Consider the following 25,488-nt stretch of genomic DNA (forward strand, 5'->3'; position numbering starts at 1 on the left):
TGAGCCTCGGTTTGTGCCACACAAGTCGCCCCCGAGCCCCCGAGGTTGGCTTGGCTTGGGCAGCACAGGAGGGAGGAAGTGAGCACTAGAGAGAGGGGGAGTAGAAAGAGTGGGATACGGAGGGGGAGAGAGGGGAAGGGAGGGGAAAGAGGGCTGAGGGCAACGGTGGAGGGGGCTTTGCCACGTTTGCATCACATAACTGTAATTCTATTCAGAGCAGGGCAGAGCGAAGCTGTTACCTTCCACTGCTGGTCTTGAAGCTGAGTAAACCTTGACGTAATACAATATGTACAGCACAACCTCACTGACTGGAAAATCTTGATTTCAACGGATGAACAAGGAGGCCTTCTCATCTTGCATTCAGGACATTCTACATGCATTCTAACTAATCTTAGGGAAGGGACCGTGTTTCCAACCCTGAATCTCCTGAATCTCACCCAACTGACAGTTTTAGAATCAAAGCAGAAACATTTGTATCTAGTGGTATTCATACATCTTCTCATGAACCATTGGTCTTCCCTGCCTTCTAATGACTCCCTGACTGTCCCGATATTAAATGTATTTGAATAATTTCATGTCTGTTGATGTTACGCCCCAACTTTAGTGGCCCTATGGGGCGAACAAACATTCTGCCACTGACCCAAAACAACTACTAAAAACACCTTTAAAATGACCAAATCCATGGGATTTATCAATACAACATCATTTAATAACTACAAGACAAACATAGCTGTGCAACAAACTCCCAGGCTAAGAGGCAGCAAGACCAGCAGGAACCTGGAGTCTTTATCTGCTGCTTGATCACCTGACCAGGTGCATCTCATCTGGCAATCATAGGGAACACAACCTGAGCGGAGCTACAGAAAAGGGAAGGGAAGTGACAAACAAAGAACACAACACATGTGGCCGTAACAGTTGAACACCAGACAAGTTCCCTTCCTGGTAGTGTTACCTTGGAGGATATTGCTCAAACATCAAGCCTTCTTTCTCACACACACAATCACATGCATACACACTCATAGACACACACACACATACACGTGCACTTAAAATACGGGGACTTTAGACATTACATTTGTTTTTTTCAAGGGTGAGCAACACAATTATTCTTAGTAAATAAGAAGCTGCTCCAAGTTCTGGTGGAATTGTATCAAAGTAACAACACCACCTGATGGACCAACCAAACACTTTTTAAAGTATCAGTTCTCCCAGCAAGTGAGGTCTCTGAACATCTGACATGAAACGGGATCCTCTCCAAACATTCGGTTCCCTGCTAGCAGACCTAGGAGACCCTGCTAGCAGACCTAGGAGATAAGCAGAATATTGGGTGTGTTAAGCATGCAGGGTCTAAGTACGACCTACAGTTCCCTGCTCTGCTTACAAGACAGCTTTCCATCCCACTGTTTGGACTTTCCAGTTGCCCTGGATACCAGAACAACCAAATAAAGGCATGATGACAATACTAGCTTAGCAGGGCAGGGAGGAGAAGAGAGGACAGAGAGGCATAATGGGAGGAAGATGAGGGGCCATGATTTAGGGAATTACCAGAAAGCATGATTTAGGAGGCAGGAGTTAGGGGACATGGGCCCAGGGGGACAGGAGGCAGGATGTAGGGGATAGGACGACATAGACAGGAGACAGGAAGCAAGGGACATAGGACAGGGGTACAGGAGGCAGGAGGAAGGAGGCATGACAGGGGGGACAGGAGGCAGGATGAATGAAACAAGATGCAGCAGGCAGAAAACAGGACGTAGAAGTAGGAGGGGAGAGGGAAGAGGCATAAAGCAGGAGTGTTTAGGACTTAGGAAAGTTAGGAGAGTTAGGAGTGGGTCAGGGAGGTTCAGTCTGGGTTGTAATGTGAGATCCAGATGAAACCCCAGCCATCAGCACATTCCTCTGGGCCTGTTTTTTTCACTGACTGCTCATGTACGTGGTTTTCTCTTTGTATAAACAGAAGGCCAGGGAATTTACTGGTCTGACTGCTCTTAGACCGCAGAAGAGAGACTGTGGGGGGGGGGGGGGGGGGGGTAAGGAACGGGGGAAGAGGGAGAAGGTGAGAGGGAAGAGGGGAAGATCCACCTGGGAGGAGGAGGTGGTGGTGGTGAGAGATGAGAAACAGAGAAGGAGGGGAAGAGAAAAGGGAAGGTGGAGAGGCTGGGGGAGGGAAGATGCAGAGATGTGCAACCCAAAGGGTTATTTCCCACAGTTCGCTGCTGTTTCATCACCGCACCACTTGGTCATTATGGTTGAAATGAGACAAGAAAACCCTGTCTCATAGAAAACTGTAATCAGGCAACACACAGGAAATGGGAATTGTTGTTTTGGACACTGTCAGGAAAAGGAAAAAGTGTGAGAACGAATGAAAAAGAAAGAGAAAGAAAGAAAGAGAAGGGAGTTGAATGTACACCACAGATACTTCATGGGAAAAGCACTATTTGTGGATGCTGGCCTAATAAAGAGTACATGATAGTTTGATGGAGTATTTTACTACACCTCGTAGCAGCCTTATAACTCAGTATCCTGCTGCTGTAAAAGCCTCTGGACATAGTGTTGCAACAATTAAGACAGACATACTGTAAAGCCACAAACAGAGATCGGAGTTGGTCTATGTTTACCCTTCCCCCCCTCTCTCTTCAGCCCCATCTCTCTCTCTCTCTCTCTCTCTCTCTCTCTCTCTCTCTCTCTCTCTCTCTCTCTCTCTCTCTCTCTCTCTCTCTCTCTCTCTCTCTCTCTCTCTGATGGTAGGAGCTGATGGTATCTGGGCAGGAGAGCTGGGTCCAAAACCTCACATCCCTTATCGACCACCAGGAGAAAAGAGGGAAGGAGAGATGGATGGAAGGAGAGATGGATGGAAGGAGAGATGATGGAAGGAGAGATGGATGGATGGAGAGGAGAAAAAGAGGAAAGCTTCAGCCCAGACCTCAATCTCTCCCCCTCTCTTATAAAGGGAGCAGCCCTGTTTCTTTCTTTCTTTCTCTCACTCTCTCTCTCTCTCTCTCTCTCTCTCTCTCTCTCTCTCTCTCTCTCTATCTATCACCCAACTCACCATCTCTCTTTCCCTCTCTCTCTTTTGGTCTCACTCTCTGTTTCTCTCCCACATCCTCATCTCCTCTGTAAGGACAGGGGAAAATGGACTACACAGCAATTATACAGCTGGAACTGCTCATAGCAGCTATTCTGGGCATCTTAAAGTCATTACAGTAAAAAAGAGATTCAGTTATGATGACGGTATATCCTCCAACCATCATGAATAATATGTTCACTGTAGTGCTTTTCTCTGATCCCATGGTAGATCTCCAATCAGCGTGTAATTAGTTAAAGAGTAATTACCTGTCATTATGCTGAACACCACCTTCTTGGCAAATAGTATTGCTTTAGTACGACTCGTGTGTCAGATACATGGTTGCATAACAAGTCTGGTTGGCTTAGACGGAAAAGAGGATACTGTCTGGTGACAACTGAAGTCACGATGACACTGTTTCTGATGTATGAGGAGTGCAGTAACCGTCACAACAATAACAAACTGGGTTTAAGTGACAACTAACAACACGACAAGAGTTATCTATTACCTAGGGTTATACAGAGGTCATAGAAACATCTGTTTACATTTTTTACATTTTTAGTCATTTAGCAGACGCTCTTATCCAGAGCGACTTACAGTAAGTACAGGGACATTCCCCCGAGGCAAGTAGGGTGAAGTGCCTTGCCTAAGGACACAACGTCAGTTGGCATGACCGGGAATCGAACTGGCAACCTTCGGATTACTAGCCCGATTCCCTCACCGCTCAGCCACCTGACTCGGTTGACTGACTCTGTTTAAGTGTGTGCGTGTGTAAGGGTGTGTAAGGGTGTGTGGTTCACCATTCTTGAGGGAGCTCCCTCAGCTCTGTCCAACGTTACTAGGTGGAGCTGCAAAAAGGAAATTCAACATCCTATATATATTTCACACATTGGCAGACACACGCACCTCCTGTACACTCACACACACGGTCACATATACGTACAGACACACTATGATCGAGTCTCAGTTAGACGCTTGGAAGTCAACCTTTATTAAAACTGTTTAAAAGGCAAGTCAAAAGAAAACATTTTATACGTCTTTCCATAATAACAGTACCACTGTTCATAGAATGTACAATTACAAGGATAAACATAAATGCATCTTTTAGCTTTTTTTTATCAGAACACAGCTAAGGAAAGGTCCTGGTGATGGGCATACTGAAGCAGGGATGTTAAAAGGAACATACATGAAAAAACTTTAGGCAGGTTTATTTGACACTGTTTCTTCGCAAAGTCTGGGGTGAATTGGGCTTCTGGAAAAATATCTGTTCATATCACAAATTAAGGCCGTTGATCGTGGCATAATCGCATATTGATATACTGTGTAGAACTTGATTTGTGTGTTTCACTATTACCAATTAACAAAATGACTAAACAAATGCACGTCTTCTCATCAATAGCTTTCAGCAGTGCTACAAAACATCAAAGGGACTAATAGTAACACTATGGTATAAGACATAATGGAATGAAGTACAATATACAAACAGAGTATAAAAGTATGAAAGAAAATAGGCACTGTGTGTAGAATAGCACTCCAGTGTTTCTCAACCTCTTACTGTACCATCATTTCAATTCATTCAAACTGCTAACAGATGATTCAGCTCTATCCATGTTTAGTCACAATAATAACTGTAATTACTCCAGTAATTACAACATTGGCACAATGACGCTGACACAACATCATATTGACACAACATGGTAATTACACGGTCACAGACAGTTATTACACAGTTCGAAACGGACCAACGAACCTTACTGACTGTCTGATCAGTAACATTCCAACAACATATAGACTAGAGCAGGACTATAGACTAACAGGGGTTGAGGAACTCTGGGTAATGAAGTTTTGTGGATAGTTGTGTATCTAACTTTGTGCACAGTGTCCGTCTTGGAAGTTGGACACCTTGTCGTATTTCAAGTACCCTCGTCATGCCCCCGGGGGTTAATAAATTAGATGCTGTGAACTGCCCTGCAGTTGCAATGTGACCGTTGATTTCGTTGTAAAAAAAGGTAAACAATACAATGCCATCATAGTACAGTACAGGTTTGGGAATGTGTTTGAGAGATGATGACCTGACTCTGGTTGTTTCAAAAGCGATAGGAAAGAGAATGAACAAAAGGAAAACAACTATAATATTATCTATGAACTGCATTCTATGTGCACAGATGCCAATATTGATAAAGATATACCTGCAGGCTGTATTCTATCGGAACTAAATAAAGGACACATCCAAAGCCTCAATGATATGGACCACAAAATATTTGGTGATATCTCTACAAACATCTCCTTGCGTTTAGATTCATCCCTGTTTTATTGGGGACATAGATGTACCTAGAGGAAAGATTTAACCCCTCTTGTGTTTCAATCCTGAGTATGAGACTAAAAAGAGTCGAGGGGGGTGTCATAGCAGAGACACAAATGAAATTTGAGGACGGAGATACCTTGTGTTCTCTTGATTTTTTTAAACATTTCGGCAGAATAATTAATCATTTAAGCATTCATATACCATACAAAAAATTCATGACAAAAAGCTCAAATTCAACTTCATTTTCAATGGTTTGTCAACACCCGATAACATGCCAACGTCACCTGATGATTTAAGACGATTCTGATTTGAATCTTAGTAATGGAGAAAATCGAATTCATACTGCCTTGAAAATGGCCTGAAAGAGATTCACATGCAGGTCTACTGTAACCTTCACCTCTTAACACCATTGGATACTCAGTAGTTGATAAAAAAAAAACAATTTGTTCATTGCAGTATAGTATCTTGTTTCCCTCCTATTACTACATACTTTGCTGTCCAGCAACAAACCACACATTTCCAACCACACCCCAGGCTCCAATAAATACTTGTAAAGTGTGAGAGGGAGCATCTTTGGCACTTTGGCAAGGTGGACTGTGCTTACTGGAGTGGGGTGCCTATCTCTCTCTCGTCTCACGGCTTGTTGCTGAGGGAAGGTGGGGGGCGTGAGGGAGGGGGGCAGGGGGGTCCAGGGGGGGTACGAGAGGGAGGTGGTCCTGGGGGAAGGTTGTTTACGGGCGGAGACCGTGGGGGAAGGCTGGTCTGAGGAGGGGGCGTGGTGGGCTGGATCACAGGGCGGTAGTCAGGTGGAGGAGGGGTGGGGCTGGGAGCCTTTGGGGCAGCTTTTGCTGCAGCCGCCTCCTCTTTCACTCTGGTGAAGTTGATGCAACGGCCCTAAGAGAGAGGGAGAGAGAGGGAGAGAGAGGGAGAGAGAGGGAGAGAGAGGGAGAGAGAGGGAGAGACAAATGAAAGGGGAGCAACAGATGAAAGCACACTTACACACAGACACACACACAGGTGTCCAACCTACTGTATGTCTGAGAGGGATAATGCAGATGATACCAGCTGACCCTAGGTCAGAGGGGGATCACTGCCTGCTCTCTGAGCTTGGCCAGCTGGGTCCACAGATTACCCAGAACATCCTGCTGGGACATCTCACACCCCACCGCCCTCTTAGTCCAATGTTCTGTCTTGTGACCAATGAAATCATGGCTGCCTTCCAAACTGTGCATGCTGTTTATGGTACCAAACGGAGGGAGAGGTAGGAAAAAGAAAGACAAGAAGGGTTAGCTAGAGGGAGAGGGAGAGAAGGAAAAAGAGAGAGAAAGATCATAACGAAAGATGGTGTGGATGGTGGGGTTATTAAAGGCAAGTTTTTTATGGGTCTGTGTTTTTTTTTGCTAAACTTTTGCCCCTGACCACAGTAACCACTATCCACAACCCCCATCTTTTCCCACACATAGCTGAACCCCCACCTTTCACCACAGCCTTGATGTGCTTCAAGCCTGCCTGACTGGGATTCTGGTGGTAATCGGGGGTACAGAATAGCAGTCTAACTGATTTATGAAGGTGAGACAGATGACTAGTCTATGGTCAAACTTTATTTCCCTACCCCATGCAAACAGAGAGAGACATGGACATACATGGTCAGAATGTAGAGGATTTCAAACATTAACAAATGTACACATGGTTAAGCACACAGACACACACACAAACACACATACATACTATACACTCAGTGAGAAGCCACACTGGCAAAGAATCAATGAAAACAACTGTGGACACATTCCAGTCATGGTGACTTGTAAATTATGCAGAGGAAAAACAGAGAAGATTCCGCTGGTAACCAAAATCACGTCTCAAAGCTAGGCTGACATTCCCTGAAGTAAAAAAGTTCTACCTCCCCAAAAGAAGTATATAGAACTACAAAAATGACCCTCTTCTCTGGTGCACCATTTCAAAAACATCCAAGATCCAATCCAAAAAATGACGTTGTTATAGCGAGAGCTGAATAATCTTTCTTTGACCCACAAACCTGATTCTTCATCCTATCCAACAAACACAAAAGACCAAAAACAAAATCTGTTCCAAGTCATCTGTCCGGCCCCACCAGAGTCTGCAGCTCTCTGCTGGGCCCCGACCAGAGCAGCCGGGGGTACTTCGCTGCATTTGATGTGGCCTGACTGGCTGGATCTGCTATGGCGTCTTGTCTCCGCCGGGTATTACCTCATGTTCTCTTCTACGGGCTAACCTAGCGTCAAGGGAGACATTAACGCCAACCCTCTAATTCAACCTCAGACTCCAGCACATGCTCTTTGACGTAGGAGCTGCGGTGCCAGAAGTCGCAGAGCAGAGCTGGGCCTTATGCATAGCTGAGGTCTTATGTAGTGGTGCGAGCCAGGTTAGATAGGCTCATATGGTTAAGGTACTCTGGCCAGGTTGTAGCCAGCTAGACCGATGTAGATAATGATAGTCTATAAACCACCATAGGCTAGGCCAGACCAGGCTAGACAATGCTTAAAGACAATGCTTAGAGATTACAAACCAGACACAGTAAGATGGTAATGGCCTTGTCTGTGTTCTCCGTCACACACTGACTGAACCTTCACCTATTTTGCGTAAACAACAGCTGTATAAGAAGTATTAGTAGTGAGGAGAAAAGAGGGTTGATGGGATAGACTGGGAGAGGAAGGAGAAACAAGGAGTGGAGGACGAGAGGCAGAAAGAATTTGACAGAACAGAAGAGACCAATGGGGAAATATACAATAAGAATGAGAAGCAGAAAGAGAAGAAGAGCGGTAAAAGACTAAGATACAAGAGAGGGGGCTGTGGAGGGGGAAAAAAAAGCTCAGAAAGGAAACTTTTGCAGCTGCAGTCTTTCTATTTGTCAGTGTCGTCATGGCAGTGGCTCTGCTCAAGCTAGGGTAGTTTGGAAGAGACTAATGAGTCAAAGATATAGCAGCTCTATTGTGCAGTAAAATCTAAGGAATCTGGCCTTGATATCCCAGGCCTTGAGGATATGAGTATGTTACAGTCTAGTTTGACAGGATAACACAGTAAAAGGCCGTAAGCCAGACATCTCTCAATAGTAGCATTCAGGCGTCGCCATAGCAATCGCCATGGTGATAAAATGCAACGTGCCAACAGGGTGACAGACATCTGTCAGGAATCCGGAGTGACCCTGTCCAAAAGGGCTCAACAATGCACACAGGGCCTGTGTGTGTGTGTATATATGTGTGTCTGTGTTTTGATGCTCTTGTGTCAGTGTGCGTGTGTGTGCATGAGCACATTAACTTCCACAATTAGGGAATAATAGCCAAGATAGTGTGTTCAAGGGGACAGACATTTAGAAAATGGATCCAGACAGGTTAACAGGATCTCCTCAAGTCACAATTGGGACATGAAGGCCCAGTATCTCTGATCTCTCCTGCAGAAGCAGCACCAAGTCCATCCGGCCTGTCGTAGCCTGGCCTGGGAATGCTTTTGCTCTGTAATACACCGCAAATTACTGGAGTAGGCGATGCCATTACATAGAAAGACGTAGACGATTCCTCTGGAATAAGCATTGAGTCATGTAACCTTTCGCATGTGGAGATCGTTAAAAGTTTTCCCTGGGTCAAAATCTCACCGAAGAAGAGTCCCGATCAACAGAATCAGGCACAGAATGTTGTAAAAGCTGAAATTCACTAGGACGGTTTTATCTTTTCTGGTTGATGTACCCTTTTTGTTGAAAGTTGAAAGCTTATCTAGCAGTAAACCCCATGTCATTCTCTTTCTGAGCCAAGAAAACACTACTAAATGTGGAATTCCAGTAAAATAAATTAAGGTTATAGAAGATTTTCTGCAAATAACACATGATTTTTAACAAGCACCTGGATAGGAGCCATCTCTGCAGGCTATAGCTGGGGAAGGAGGGGTGGAGACACAGGGGGAAGAGAGGGAGAGCGGAGGGCAGATTAGGGGCGTTTTCAGGATTAAGAAAATCTAACAAGCTTTGAAGAAAAAGCGCTGTTCAGAACAAAGAGTTAAATAAGTAATCGGATACTGGTGTTGATGTTTGCTGGTATGGTATCACCGTACCACAAAGGGCATTGAGAAGTATTGCACATAATTGTGAGGAACCACTTTGTTCACAATGATCCAATAAAGAACTTTGCCTCACTGTTTACAAAACCTTTCATTATTTACAGAGGGTTCAGTTGGGTTCATCCAGCTGAATCCTTCCCATCCAAAACGTTGTGTGATGTTGAAGATAGCTCTGACCATCTACAGCCCAATCAAGGCCCCCCAGCCAGGCACATACTTAGTTGGAGGTATTAATCAAAAGAGTCAGGGTGACAAAGTTGAACCACATGCTTGGTCACACCAGGCGAGCGGAGAGGTTCTAGAGCTTTAAGAAGATGCCTGGAGCCGGTCCAGAGTCTGGGGTTCTGGTTTTGATGGCGTCTGATCAAAAGCAGGTGTGGGGCCAGGCCAGGTCTGGAACAGATCAGGACCTGACCCAGCTGAGGTGTCTGCCGCAGCAGGAGCGGGCTTCAGAGAGGAGACATGATGGAGGGAAGGAAGGAAGGAGAGGAAAGGAGTGAAGGAGGGAGGATGGAGGAGATGGACTGAAGGTGAGGTGTGATCTTGAAGGTGTGACAGGAAGGAGGGAGGAAGGAGGGAGGAGTCGGCCTGAAGTAGCTGGAATGGAGGGAGGGTGTGATAAAGAGGTAGTCTGGGTTCTGACAGAGTGAGGGGTGGGGCTGCAATACCCTGGTGTGCTGTTTTAAAGCAACTCTGTCATATGTTTCTGATTCTCTGACCCTCTACCACATAGCTCTACAAACAAAGCACAGATTTGCTTCCCTCTATTTGGATAAGCTTTTAAACTCATCTTAAGTTTGCAACTTACATGATCTCCGGGCTGGGGCCTCATCAGAGAGACCTGGTCATAACCACGACGAAATAGAGCCCAAATGGCATCCAGTTTACCCTACAGATGACAGAGAGAGGCAGGAACGAGAATACGGTTAAATATACAGCTATAACACACAGAATGCAAATGAGCCACAGAAACATGCTAGCTAGAAATCTGTACAGGATCTGTGGAGTCTACTGTATTACATGCATAAACACTAGAAACTGTACACACAGCCCAATGAGAAACCCCTGCTACAGTAGCTTCAAAAGTATGTATGTCCAATGGGCTATGTCTTATTTAATGCTACACAGTGGCTTATTAGTGGCTAACTGGTTCAAGTGTGCACATAGTACTTAGCAAACTGTTACAGAAATGAAAAGCCAATATGTCATCTCACAGAAGGCTACTGTACACCAGATGAAAAATGGGGGCTGTTTTTACCTGTATGGGCGTGTACCATTTCCTGTCCTGGGCCGGTTTCCTGTTGTGATTTTTCTTGGGTTTGGGCTCGTAGGGTTCAAACTCCTGCTCCGGCATTTTGACCACGGCGTTCTTAGGCTTCTCCAGCTTAGCCCCCTCCTCGGTCGATCCCTTCCCACCCCAGCGCACCTAGAGGTCAACAATGTACGGAGGGCGAGTCATCTGGGGAAAGGGCCTTAGGTTTACTGTAACAGCGTTGACACAGGGGCTAATGCTAGCTCTCGAGGAGTAATGGAGTTATTTGGAGTAATTAAAAGGTGGGTTTATGGTTTGGATTCTGAGTACAATAAAAACCTTTCAGCTCTGATCCTAACGATTGGCTCTAGCTTACCTCCATTCTTTTGATGCCTCCCACCCCTCTCCCTCCATAGTAGGAGGCGTCCACGGTGGGCCACTTCTTCTTGGGCATCCCATCCTCATCATCAGACTCCTGACACACACACACACAGTCACACACACACTTAGCTCTAAAGAACACGAAGGCCAACTGTTTCTTTCAAAATGTCAGAGAAAAGTTCCCTGTGTGTGTAAAATGTGAAAGGGTGGAACATATGCACTTTTAAAACCCTGATTGCCAAGCAACCACTACAACACAAGATCACAACACATTAGGCATGCACACACGCACACACACACACACACACACACACACACACACACACACACACACACACACACACACACACACACACACACACACACACACACACACACACACACACACACACACACACACACACAGCTACACAAAGGGCTTTATCAGTCAGGGCAGTATGCCAGCCCAGTATTCAATATTCCCTGAGAGGATGAGGGCATACGGACAGGAGAACACAGAGACCCTTCTTCTGACCATGCAGCCCAAATGTAACGCATATAATGAGATTGGTGTACAAGGAATCAGTGTGTGTGCCACCCAGCTGTGAAACCTAGGGAAAGTCTAACAGAAGCCTTCTATGTGGAGAAATGCTCGTTTGACTTGTCTCACCGATAAAGAAGAAGAGAATAGTCTGCATTGATATTCTTTAAGGGCTATTCTATATTGAACAGCCTTGGCTACAAGTGTGCATGTGTGTTCACGAGTGCAGTCTTTCAAGAGTGTGTATGTTGTCCAGGCAGATTTAAGGGGTGACTTACGGGCTCTGGAGGGGGAGGAGGAAGGGGTTCTTTGATCACCTAGAACAGGAAGTTGACACAGAAACATTTCATTACTGTGTCCTCTGGGTGGTCACATGAGGAGTTCATTATAACTATCATAAACATATCGATCATGAAGTAATGGCACCAAAAACACTGGAATAACAAACATACATGTAGGTTCATTTTTAGATATCATTAATTCACTGCATTGTGATAACACGACCAGAAAACCAATAAGTGAAAAACTACTCAATATCTTAAGTTTATTCCGACAGATTTGAAAGAAAGTGGTTAGGCCTACAGCTGTTATCTGAAAATTCTCAAGAACATGCAGCCAATTTATTTGATATTATTGTGAATTACACGCATTATTTTGATGCTTGCGGTCTGAAAATCTAGACACATGTTGTCCACCTGATTGTTACTGAACTGATCCATCATCAGACCAGAATTTGTGTGGTGTGGTAGAGAGTGTGTGTGGTTGTCTAGAGTGTGTGGTGGGGTGGACTGTGTGTGTGGTGTCATAGAGGGTGTGTGTTGGGGTGGAGTGTGTGTGGTAAGTGACTTACCACTGTGCAGCACAGCGGCCAGAACCACCACATGAAGAGCATAGCCAGCAGCAGGAACAGGACCAGCAGGGTAATCAGAAGGATGGTTCCATCAAACTGTCAGAAGGGAGATCAAACCCAGTCAGAACCACACACACACACACACGTGCCAACACACACACCTTTTAGAAGAGGGTGAAACTTGAGCTATGCGGCTGTCTCATTCACTGACGTGGAGTGCACTTCTGATTTCAGGATAAGAGCATTTGTTTTTATTTTTTTTATAAATCTTTTTATTTGCAAAAAAGAACAGCAATTGCTTACAGACATTTGGCAACAAACATTTTGGTTTTGTTTCCCCCCCCACCCCCCACATACTCCCTATGCAAATAATAGTTAAGGATAAAAGCATCTTTTAAAATACTTCAATTGAAAAGTGAAATTGTGGGGCTTAAAACAGGGCCGGTCTGGTTCCCATTTGGCTCCAGAGATAGGAGTTCAGATGTGGTGGCGTTTTCCCCTATCTGTCTTGTGGCAGGATGGGGTGGGGTTATGGGGAAAGGCTTGCTCTGACAAGGGCTTTGGGGGGACTTTGAGTGGATCGGGTTTGAAGACCCTGTGGTTTGGCTCCACAGAAGAAAAGCAAGGCATCTTATGAGGGCCTGTTGAGTGTGATAGTACTGTACTTACACACTCTGTAGTTGTGATGTGGACATTACTGCTGATGAAAGACAATCCTTCATTCATGCTCACTTGGAGATAGATAACCCTGAAATTACACAAAAAAACAGACATGAAAAAACTTTATTATCATAATAATGAATCAAGTAGCAAACATTTTGTGAACTTAGAAAGGTTCTGAGGTGCAGTATATGCTAATGGTGAAAGGTAATGTTATAAGCAATTGACCTGAGCTAGGGAGTAAGAAATTTGTAAAAACAAAGTCTCTTTTCCCATCTGTGAATAAGATGGATTCCAGGATTGGCATTATAGATGCTTAGAAGCCAACAAATTACACTTATTTTGATCTGTTTCCTAGAAAGTAACCAAAGATAATAAATGACACGTTCTCAGAAACTGACCTTGGGTAGCTTGGGAAACCTCTAAGATGTTCTAAACTTGACCTCAAACTTAACCCTTGAATCATGTTTCAGGGGTTCAGAGCTCCTGGCTGTCAAAATGAGCAGGGGGAAGTTGAGGTTGGTCAGGGTGGATGGGTGATGAGCTGTATCTAGTCTGGCTAGGAGAGTGATAGAAAGTGAGATACTAGCCAGACTGAAGACAGGGTATGTGGGTGAAGTTCATGACTAACATACCTAAGCAGCTGGACAGCTATTTGCCATGAAGAAGTCTCAAGTGTGCGTGTGAGCATCTGTGTGCGAGTGTGCGAATGTCGGTCTGTGTGCACCCTTACATGTCAGAGAAGATAATAAATCCATTTGGCCTTGAGGTGATCAAATCACTTTGCAGGTTAAAAGAGCTTGAAAAGATAAAGGAAAAACAACAGTGGATGGGGAAAAGGGAGGACGAAGTGTGGGAAGGCAGAGAAGGGGAGCCGGCCAAAGCAAACTGGGAACTGCAAATTTGAGGATGTTCGTAAAAAAACAGGGGAGAGGAAGCGTCTGTGGTGGATGCGCGGTGTCAGACATCTGTTAAGCAAGCACATCAAAGAGCCGGAGCACAAAGGGCTTTGATCACTACTACTGGCACGGAGAGAAGGGCTGGGGGGAGAACAGTCCAGAGAGAAGAAAAGCAGTGAGAAGATGGAGAGAACAGGGAGATTTAGATCAAAAAGGGGGAAAGGGGGAGACATGGAGATGACAAAATAGAGGCTGGAGGCCCTCGATAGCATGGGAGAGAAAGCGAGAGAGAGATTTGACAAAAATGATGAGAATGACGGATGGGGTGAGAGGTTTAGTTGTGGGCTTGGGGTACATGATGTCGCCTCAGTTTCTCTCTCTCTCTCTCTCTCTCTCTCTCTCTCTCTCTCTCTCTCTCTCTCTCTCTCTCTCTCTCTTCTCTCTCTCTCTCTCTCTCTCTCTCATATTAGTAAAAAGGTTAGCATATCTGCCAGGGTTACAGACACTGTGTTGTTGCTGGTCAGAGGCAGAGCAACCTGGTCTAGATCATACACCATGACCCTTTCAGACCCCTCTTTTTATGACCTGGTGAACTCTGGTTCTCTTTAAAGCAGTCGGGCGGTTTGCTGACATTGGAGAGGAGAACCAGAGGTCTAATGAAGTACTGTAAGAAGACGTGGGTGTGACGGGTGTGTGACTGTGACTGGGATTAAGAGGAAACTGAAGCACTATCCTTGTTCTGAAAACACTGAACTCAGTGAACTCAAGAGACCAAGAGAAGGAAGGGTAAAACAATGAGACGGAGAGCGATGAAGATAGAGAGACACGAGAGACAACGTGAAAAAAAAAAAGGGAAAAGAAATAGAAATAAAGTGAGAGCGAGGGAATCAACATAGTTAAAGAGCAACAGAGAGTGGGATGACGAGAAGAGGAATGTGGACCTGGGCTGGGATCGTAAAGAAAGCTAATGTTCAGCAGGCCTGTGTGTGCATGTGCGTGCATGTGTGTGTGTGGAAGGGGGGGAGGAAAAGAGTGTATTTCCTCCATGACCTGGGTCAACACACAAGGCCCTTTCTTCACGCAGAAAGCAGCACCGTATCATCACAACACGTTGCTTGCTGCAGGACCACTCATAGCCATGTGAAGACAGTTTACTAAAGAAGACACTTACTTCCCGATCTCGTCTATGACAGGGGCAGGACACAGCAGGTACGTGTCCTGAATAGTAACAGGCTTTTCATCTAGGCAGAAACACACTTGTCAATGCGCACACACTGGCAGGCCAAGACTAATGGGTTAGGGTTAATATATGGCAGGTATATAAGACCAGGTACTCACTGATGGTGAGGGTGTCGTTGACTTTGAAGCTGCACAGCACCTGCTCAGTGTTTCTGGCATGAAGGAACCCGTTACCCCGCACAACCACCTGGAATGACTCTGCAAAATCCCAGGGTAATATTTTTGTTAGCTTAACATACAGATGAGTGGAGGGTATGAAATATTCTTTAATATATTATTTATAATATATTATACTATTTGACAGAGTATACGCATCAGCTGGTGACCACAAATAAGCCAATTCCAATAACTCAATTTAGTCCTTACAGGCCTGTTTATCTTAATGGGGGACAAACCATTTGTTAAATTGAGTCTTCAATTTAGCCGCCTGCCACAGGAACAGACACACGACTGCAGCTGAGGCATTAGAGTCACTTAATCAAGAACATATCTATTAAAGCCATTTGTTAGCTAGGGGCAGTGGGGCTTGACATCCATATATGGTTCTGTTCCTGTCAGTAAGTGGTCATGTGATGACCCAGCTGAGCCCCAGTTGGAGGGTGGGGCAGCAGGTTGACCCCTTAATATAATGAGCACAGCACTTAGAGAATGACAGGAGACAGGGGGATGCCATGGGTGTGCTCAGGTCCTGGGGGGACGGGGGGGTCAACTGTCCCCAGTGCCCCACCAAAAAAAAGGAGAGTGGAAAACATCAATGGTGTAAATCACTTTAAGTCAACTTAGAATATTCACAATGTATTGTTTGTTAAAAAGATACACCAAGGTTGTGATGTATCCTACTGTTTATATCAATGAAACAGCTTGAGCTATCTGGATAAAAGACACATCTCTACGGGGCCGCCCCACCCACCTCCTGCACACACACTGGATGGTTCGGCTGCTAGAATCTCGATGCAGGACTTCTTGATGATCTGTGAAAGAGAAGGAATCGATGATGTTAGGTCTGGGAAACAGATAGTGAGACCAAGAGGGAAGACCAGGTCTGTTTAGCTAGCCGCTATGCTAGGCCTGTCCGCGTCTGTTTTCCTAACTACAGTTTATTTACCGAGTTGATTACTCCTTGGAGAGCACGGAACCCCCCCGTCACAGGAAACACATGTTCAATCGTGTCTGCAATGGTGGCCAGCTATAGGACGTATACCAGGAAGAGAGAGATACAGAGAGAGAGAGAGAGAGAGAGGGGGGGGGGGCGGTTAAATGGGAGGAAAATAAGTCAGTTTACAGATGTAGTGTCTTCATGTCTCTGCCCTCCCCAGGGTCTTTGTCTGGTCTGCTGACTGCTATGGGAGACAGACCAGGAGAAAGACCGGAAGAGATATCAGAGTAGAGACCAGAGGAGGAGCAGAAGTCATGTTATTTATTTATACAGACCAACGAGCTTCCTCCAGACACACAGTAACAAGAGACAAACTATACAGAACATATCCAATTCACTGAGCTAGTGAAATAATGAGGTAATATCCTGCCTGAATTTCCCCTTTGGATCTGTACCATTTTAACTGCAGCTCTTTAACTTCTACATACATACATACATTGGGAAATCAAGAGGAGAGCACTAATATAATATACACACAAAATCAAGTTTAATTTCTGCTCTCACTCAACCATAAAAGAAGGCCTAATCAAGCTAGAGGGATGTGGACATAGTCAGGTCTGTACTTGCTAGTATATACACAAAGCTCTAGCCCTGGTGGAAGAATAATATGACTTTTAATTATGTCCAGACTCTGAGGCATCCTCCTCAATAGGCTGATGGCAAGCATGTGTCTCCAATAGTTTAATTACAGTCCAACCTACCATATCAGTCCCAGTCCACACCTCACAGTCAAAGCATTTAATAAATGGTTAAAAAACTCTTACCTGTGTCTCATTGAAGTCTTTAACTCCAATACAGTACACAATGGCTCCCAGAGATCGAGCTTCCACTGCCTTTTGTGGAGAGGCAAAAAAAGGACAATATTTGGGGTGGATTAAACTTGGACTTGTTACTTCGCTAAACTGATAAGAGCTTGTGAATGGGGCCTGAGCATGAGGCCTAGTTATTCCTGCTACCCATCCCATGATGCATCACAGAGAATCCCAGCAGGCCTCACCTTCTGCTGAGCAGTGTCCAGCTGATATTCGTTTAGCTCTCCATCAGTCAACGCGATGATGACACTGGCTGTCCCTGGAAACAAAGAGAAGGGCCGTAAGACTCAATCACAAAGCAAACTTCACTGTGAGCAGGACCATTGGTAGGATTAAAAGCACGTTTATATTTAAATGACAATAAAAACCAAGCGAGGGACAAGTTCATCAGGCACTTACTAAAGTTTTCCTGGTGGATCTGTTCATTTGCCTTGGAAAAGAAAGATACATTGTTTTCAGAATGTGTGAAAATGTGTGGTAAAAGAAAGAAATGTTAGCTAGCCTAACTCTAACACTAATAATATTCAAAATATCTCTAACAGTAATGATTTGTGAGCTAATGCTAACACTAGTGATATGCGAGCTAACCCAGGCCTACCTTCTCCAAACCCAGGTGCATGAAGGTGTCTCCCCCTGGCACCTCTTTACTCAGCACATTCAAACCCTTCCTTATCTCCTGTCTGAGAACACGCACGCACACAAATACACACATATACGTTAAGACTACAATTTGGCTGTATTTCTTGTTCACAAAATAATCCAGGCACATGTTCCCTACCTGTTCTCTGTCAGTTTCATGATGGTGTTTCCTCGGGTTGAGAAGACGATGAATGACATCCTGAGCATGGGGCTGTGGCAGGGCAGAACAACAACAAACATCACGCACATGCTACTTTCTGGTTTTGTTTTTCCTGTGGTCTCTTTGAATTGGACATCTATTACTCTCTAACTCTCCAGGGGCTGAAGATTACAATGTTTGATTTTGGACTTTCTCTGTAGACAAACAATGACAGCACGGACCATATGACAGTTTGACGCATCACAAGCAACAGATTCAATGTTTTCCATCAGTGGGAATGCGACTTAAGACAAACATATGCATGTGCATGTCAAAATATGTCACGAAACTCTCTCATGTGAAGAATGCCCAGGAATGTTGTCCCATTGTTTGTTTGATTAAAAATGTTTAGAGAGGATCATCTATCACCCGATGCTTGGAATAAGACGAGACTTTGAAAGCGGATTGTTTTTGCTGGTCTATTTATTTCTTGACTTGACTATGTGAAGTTGCCTGAAAACATGAATTCATTGAGGCCAGAGTTAAGGGGACAAAGAGATAGAGCCGTTCTCCAGATGAGGTCAGGGCTAAAACAATACCACCTAAACTGATATACTGATATACAGGTTGCCGACAATAACATAACCCAAAGCTGCTGTTGGTCACATGACTGATTTAGCTTGCTGAGCTTACTGTAGGTGAGTTAATACGTCTTGTAGTCTCAAAATGAGATTAGGCACCTCCTCACGTAAACAGTGTCTGCCAAACAATGCTGTCATGTTCTGTTTCCAGTGTTAAACAAGATTTTAGTCAGGTCTGGTCATATGCAACTCAAACCTCCCAAACCTGTGTTGATCATGACTCATGCCATTAACCAGTCTGCCAAAGTGCGTTTGCAAATGGTCATGTTTCCTGTCAGTCCACCGTGGGAGATGGTTCCTCTAGAATAAGTAATCAAGTGTGGCTTTCTCTTTAATCTGTCCCTGGTCCAAAACCAGGCATGCACAGATGAAGGTTTTTACTTTGTTATTTTCACCATCCATTTTGCTTTTGTTCTCTCACCTGATGAACTTCATAGCCAGACGCTCCACGAAGGGGTAGATTTCATCTTTCCAGTGGTTCTTGACACTGCCAGATCTTTACAGAAAAAGAGAGAGAAAAAAGAAAATCCTCAACGTCTAATTCAATCCACAAAGGACATTTAATGATTATTCAATAACAGCAATATTGCAGTTAAGCAAGAAAACAAGGTCTTTTGAAACAAATGTCAAAATCTCTTTCAACTCAAAACAGTTAGCCATCTCAATTCATTAGAGCCCAGTGGGAGTGGGGACAACATCAGAGCCTGCTGGGGGAGTGTCTGATATAGCCCCCTGGTTCCCCCTGAGGGCAGAGGAAACGGCACCGGCTCTCCCCAGGGAGTGGCAACAATTAACCTCTCTGTGAAACCTCAAAACACAGACAACCTCTCACTCTCTTACACACACACATGGGACACAGGGGAAATTACGTGTGAGTGTTTGTGTGTGTGTGTGAGAGACAGAACAATATCCGGGGCCAGGGCCAAATGTCCTTAGCCATGGATGACACATGGGAAATGATCTAATTGTCTGTGGTAAAGCCCTAGTCCCTGTTAAAGGATGAAGTGGCCCAGAATAGGGCCACAGTGCTGAGCCCTCAGACACACACACATGCTGGCTGATGACCGGAATAACGTCAGGGAGTGGGAGACAGACATAGTAACTTGTTTTTCCAGTTTAGCATCAATAAGCTTTTTTTCTCAAGTGTTACGTATATAGTAGTATTTATAACATGTTTGTATGACTACATATTTGCAGTAGTGTTTGATTGTGTATTTGAAGTATGTCAAGTATATCTGTATTATGGGAACTCTCAAGTTGTTATTCTTCAAAGCTCTCTAACGTTTATATATTAAAAACATGATAAAAACCACGTCTCAACATAGCATCCATCTTGACCCTGTTTATACAGTCGTTACTCCTTTAGTGCCAAGTTTTCAGGACTGCCTAATAATTTAATCGGATGCTGTGCTAAGTACTGAAAACAAGGACATTAGGTGCATAAAAGCATAAAGCTTTTTGCTCAGATGTTGGAAGACTGTTGTGCTGAGTAAACAGAAGTGATGCGTGTTGGACACATGAAGGCCAAGACCTGACCTGGTGGAAGAGAAGCCAAGCGTTTCATGGATGTAGTTTGTTCCATTACAGCGGGGAGGAAATATGTTTCTTCCTTCTTTCATGTAGCCTACCAGTATTGGGATATGGTTTCAGTATTTATATAAGTCAGGGGTGAAGCTAAGGACCCCTGTCTTGGTTTTTGACTGCTGATGGTTTTTCTTTACATCACAATGGATCTTGTTTATGTTGGACAGGAGCAGAGCAGCTTGCGTGGGATTGAGGCCTAGCTTGCAGTTTCCTCACCTGTGCAAACAGCATTAGGGTAGGAAGTGGGCTATTTTCTTGTGAGATTCTCGATGAAAACTTTTCTTGCGGTGACATTTCTCTGATCTACTTTTATAGACTTGAGTCAAGCCCCCAGCCCTAGAGTTCAAAGTAACTTTGGTTTCCAACGAAGTTAAAAGGTTCTATAAGTTAGTTAACACACGTTTTTACAACGTGTTGACAAAACAGCCCCTGGCAACAGGAGTTTGAAATTGTGTCATGCCGACACATCCAGACTGTGTGTGATTCGCAGTGACTAATCGGTACAGCACATGATAAATTGTACATGATAGCCCATATGATTCTCATTTGAGAGACGCAGAGATAGTGAAAGATGTAGAAAAAAATATTTTGAAGGAGAGAAAGTGGAGAAGAAGAGAGGAAGCAGTGACAGCTGGAAGCAGGCTGATTAGTGAGAGAAAGATAGAAGAGAAAATAGTCAGACAAAATCTTTTTGATATTGCAATGACAAGTTAGAGATGATTAAATCAGCTTGTGGGCTTCCTGCACTATCATCTGCTCAGTAAGCAGACCTATGATGTGTCAACCACAATACCAGTTCCCTGTCTGTAAGCCCACACAAAAAGGGAAGATGGGTTTAGAAATATCAACTCCTACAAGAGTTACAAAATCCAAGGTATTGTCAGAGGTCAAACTTTCCATGGGAATTTTCAGGAATTTTCGGTTACATTCAAGAATTTTCAGGAAACATACTCGACCACTGAAAACTGTTGTCAGTAATGTCACTGTGGGTTAATATTCCCTTCTTGTACAGTATAAGGCAGCAACTTTATTCCAGGGACAGGAAGAAACATTCTATTCTCTAGGCCTCTGAGGACTTCCTGTCATTGAAGTTCATCTCTGCTGGACCACGTCTGATACCATGTCTCCAGTGCAGATGTCTGTGCTGTGCTTGTATCGTTTCCAAATACCTCAGGGCACTCTGGGAGGCAACATGGATCATTAACATCCAGCAACGCTAAGCAGACCATGTCAGGACTGCGCTAAATGTCACAGAGTAAATCCATTCCAAACTCATGAAAGCTTCATGGCAACCTACAGAGAATATTTAATCATTTTTATGCTGACTGGGTAAGAATGAGAAAACAATAAAGAGTGAAAGAGAGTGGAGGGAAAAGAGAGACGGGAGGATGGGGGGGAGAGGACAGTGAGAAGGAGAGAGTCTATGTAGTCAGGTGGCTGAGCGGTGAAGGAATCGGGCTAGTAATCCGAAGGTTGCCAGTTCGATTCCCGGTCATGTCAAATGACGTTGTGTCCTTGGGCAAGGCACTTCACCCTACTTGCCTCGGGGGAAATGTCCCTGTACTTACTGTAAGTCGCTCTGGATAAGAGCGTCTGCTAAATGACTAAATGTAAATGTAATGTAATGTAACAAGACAGTGTGTTTTCAGAGGCACTGAGAGGGGCTATGACATGTGGGAAAAGGCTTCGTCAGACCCTCAGTTAAAAGACCATCAGCTTCCCTCACACTTCTAAGTGTTGAGGGGAAAAATCCAACACCATGAAGAAGCCCAGTCTCCCATTCCAGCTGGGCCTGCTAAGAACCACCCCAGCCGGCAACCAATGATCTCGCTCCAATTTAACTGACTAGGCACAGGGATTTGTTCGAAGAAAACCACTAACCTACTTTTAGCTGGAGGCCCTTGATATGTCTGGGAGTACCAGACCTACATCCACTACAATCCTTCCCTCTCTCCCTGCGTTCCTTTTCACATCTCTCTTGTCTTTGTCTCTTTGTGGAATACATCTCCGCCTCTCTCTTTTTATGCATTTCCTGTCCCCTCTCTGCTCCTCTCGGTTTCAGCTCTCTCTCTCTCTCTCTCTCTCTCTCTCTCTCTCTCTCTCTCTCTCTCTCTCTCTCTCTCTCTCTCTCTCTCTCTCTCTCTCTCTCTTGACTGGCATTGAACCCATTCAAAGATGTCTGCCTCGTTCAAGTTTCTCAGCCCTCCAGGGACTCTAGACGGTGTGATAACATTTAACAAGGCATTCGGCCCTGCTGAACACATGGGATAACGGCTACTTCTGGTCCCTCTATGGAGGCTAAAGCATGGGCCCTCCAGAGAAAAGAACATTCCAATGCTTGAAGGTTCTGACACGTTCAAAATATTTATAGACGCCAGCTGTGGTTTGGGTTGTGTTGGCCTCGATGACCTGATGACTACATGCCATACTGAAACTCTGGCTCCATAGAAGAACAACAACCCTCTCACGATTAACACCCTGCTGAGAAGAAAGCTAAATACAGTATCAAACAGGAGATGTTGAATGTTGTTGATGGCCACATCCAACCTGACTTCATGCAACGTCGACGTTGAGCACTGCAGGTTGATTTGAGATGGGAACAAGGTACAGCACAAAAAGGCTGTGGAATAAAATGAATAATGACTGTTCCCATTTGGGACAATGAAACTGTCAAATGAACATGAATTGTTATCACTTATCACTGGATATAAATACAATGATCCTCATAGCACAATGGGACAGAGGTGTGAACTACTTTATACAGTAGTCACGCCTTGTTGTGTTGTTGTACCTTATAAAACAGCAGGTTTGAAGATACCAGCCTGAGTCAGCGCAAAGTCAATCTCAGAAAGAAATGTGCCACAACACAGACACACAACATCCTACTGAAAAGCTAACATGCCACAACACATGAAAGGACTGAATGTTCATCGAATAATTACGCTTGCTCAGCTCTACTGAGTTATTTGATTCTATGGAACAGGCAGAATTAGAATGCTTCTGTCATCTATTAAGGAACCCTCCTTCCTTATTTGCACATGCACAGACAGCTCTGAATCAAGGCCCTGACTGTGCAGAACCAATCCTGGGGCCCTGAGGTACAGTATGTCGAATGAACATATGCAGTTGTTTGGAGTCGTCAACAGCATCATCACTCCAGCGCTGGGCTACATCAGAGTGAGTCTCACACATTATTCACTGAAAAAAGGTTTGTAAAAGTACCATTTACATGAATGTATAACACAACCATGGGATTGCTTGTTAAACTCATGTCTTCAGAGAGATGGTTTTAATCCAATGCTAGGCTTATATGACGGAAATATATGAAGACTGCAAAGAAATACATGGAACCAGTCCTTCTAAAGGCTCTCTGAAGGCCCATACTGAAATGTCAGGACCACATTTTTCCAACGTGGGCGGACTAACAGGAAATGAATGATTTGGTCACTGTGGAGGAATATAGTGAAAAAGTTCTTCTCAAGACTGACTACACTCCTGAAGAAGCTGTGTCTCACCATCTTGTAAAGACAATCATCTGGCATGGGGAGACTTGCACGATTCTTATGTACAGAGAGAAGTAACGAATGCCAAATGATCTCTCATCATCGTTGTGCTTATTCAGCAAACTTTCCCCTGAGAGTCAGCCTCCTATGGCGTCATCACCCAAGCGCACGAAAAGAACAAGAAAGCACGCACACACATGCTTGCAAACACACATCTGTGAGATGGATCTTTAGTTTTAATCTAAAAAGTATCCGCAAGCTAAAATTGTAATAATCATCATAATCACGAATGTAATGCAAAGTCAGACAAAGGGTCAAATTGGGCTTTAGTGGATACTGATGCGCTCACTGATGAACAGCAACAGCTGCAGCGTGCAGTTGCACAATTCCGGACTGTCTAACCTTTCAATTAGGCCTAATATCACAATTACACTAAAGATATACTTGTTATTACTAAGAGTGTAGGCAATATACTTGGGTTTTTCACAGGCATGATTATGTAATGAATAAAAACTTACTTGTCAAGCACAAAATACAAGTCGAAAGCACCTTGACAAGTACTTTCCTCCTCTTCGTCTTGTACCTCCGTCTGTCCTTTTGCATAAGGTAAAGTAAAAACCAAGAACCCCACAAAAACAAGAGCAAGAGACATGCTCATCAAAAACCTCGCCATCTTTTTCCACCAGTAAAAGTTATATTCCTTCCAAAAACGAAATGGAAAAACTAATTCAGTGCTGTCTCACATTCCCAAATAATTTGAAATGACTTCTCTACACAGTGATGCCCCTGGCCAGACAAAACAAAAGGGTAGTCGGATGTTGGGTTATTCGTTGTTGAGGTCAGTTTCCAAACATTCCCGTAGACAAAGTAGTCTGATTCTGGATGCGCGATCACATTGAGGATGCGCAAGGAGGATGAAAGATTGTGGACCTAACTGTCCTACGTGCAATTTGTGGTTTAACAGGTTTTCTGTCAGAATATACTATTTGGTTATAATCCGCTCGTCGTAAAAAAAAAGATAAGAGAAAGAAAAAAAGTACGCTACTATGGAGAACCGCATCCAAATCTTTACATTGGGAGTGAAAAAAAAGTCGTTAAACTTTTTTGAAAAAACCCAAAATGCAAAGGCAATGAAGAGTGAACTTGGCGTAATGGGTACTGTTAGATCGGCGACATGCTAGACTGAATTGAACCAGGTTTCATATTTCAAGATGGGTTAAGATTCCATCTTGCGCCTCCCTCTAAAGAAAAATCTGGGCAGCCATAGAGGTGAGCACATGTATCTTAAATCTAGCATAGACGATCATGGGATGCTGCTTTTTATTACGTATTTTATATCCACCAAACATTTTGGACTTTACCAGACAAATAACCTAATTAGTTAGTTGGTCATCGTCAGTCATCAAACACACAAACTGCTCGTCTCCTATTCAGTTCCATAGGGGTCTTGAAACAGACATGAGCCCCCGTTCTGCTGCTGAAGCACGTGTTGATATATGTACGCATATTCACAGCTGACTGTATTGAGGTGTCCTACTTACCAGAGTCTAGCGTTGTGTGTACCTAGAATAAACACACTTACCACCTTGACAATAAGAACGTGGTAAGGTGTTGGACTGTTTTAATTTGTCATTTCGACAAGAGCTGGTGAGATTTGTACAGATTCTGTTTGAATGCCAAGACTGTGGATGCTATTATATGAAGACTTTGTGTATCTAAATTAATTCATAACATCTCTTTTGAAAGACACAACTCAAAACT

The 25,488-nt window shown here is 44.1% G+C and overlaps 1 protein-coding gene across 1 annotated transcript; it reads right to left on the bottom strand.

The window, feature by feature from the left end:
- Window positions 1–4,024: 4,024 nt before the first annotated feature.
- antxr1c (ANTXR cell adhesion molecule 1c) lies at window positions 4,025–24,899 on the bottom strand. Its single transcript, XM_062475039.1, has 18 exons — window positions 24,246–24,899; window positions 19,062–19,136; window positions 18,000–18,071; window positions 17,820–17,901; window positions 17,621–17,651; window positions 17,407–17,480; window positions 17,174–17,242; window positions 16,359–16,439; window positions 16,164–16,224; window positions 15,353–15,451; window positions 15,186–15,255; window positions 13,125–13,203; window positions 12,456–12,551; window positions 11,884–11,922; window positions 11,081–11,179; window positions 10,711–10,878; window positions 10,261–10,341; window positions 4,025–6,260 (listed from the first exon to the last, which is right to left on the bottom strand). The coding sequence occupies exons 1-18, from the start codon at window positions 24,398–24,400 to the stop codon at window positions 6,000–6,002; spliced, it is 1,692 nt and encodes a 563-aa protein (XP_062331023.1). The 5' UTR covers window positions 24,401–24,899; the 3' UTR covers window positions 4,025–5,999.
- Between the last annotated feature and the right edge of the window lie 589 nt (window positions 24,900–25,488).

Source organism: Osmerus eperlanus, chromosome 12 (genome assembly GCF_963692335.1).
Source record: "Osmerus eperlanus chromosome 12, fOsmEpe2.1, whole genome shotgun sequence".
Lineage (NCBI taxonomy): Eukaryota > Metazoa > Chordata > Actinopteri > Osmeriformes > Osmeridae > Osmerus > Osmerus eperlanus.

What these genes read in the sequence shown, in the direction of transcription:
- antxr1c (XM_062475039.1), bottom strand. Translation starts at nt 24,400, where the DNA reads ATGGCGAGGTTTTTGATGAGCATGTCTCTTGCTCTTGTTTTTGTGGGG. An exon ending in GATCCACCAGGAAAACTTTA is followed by an intron (nt 17,481 to 17,620) that starts GTAAGTGCCTGA and finishes CTTTGTTTCCAG; the next exon opens with GGACAGCCAGTGTCATCATC. An exon ending in CAACGACACCCTCACCATCA is followed by an intron (nt 15,256 to 15,352) that starts GTGAGTACCTGG and finishes GTTTCTGCCTAG; the next exon opens with ATGAAAAGCCTGTTACTATT.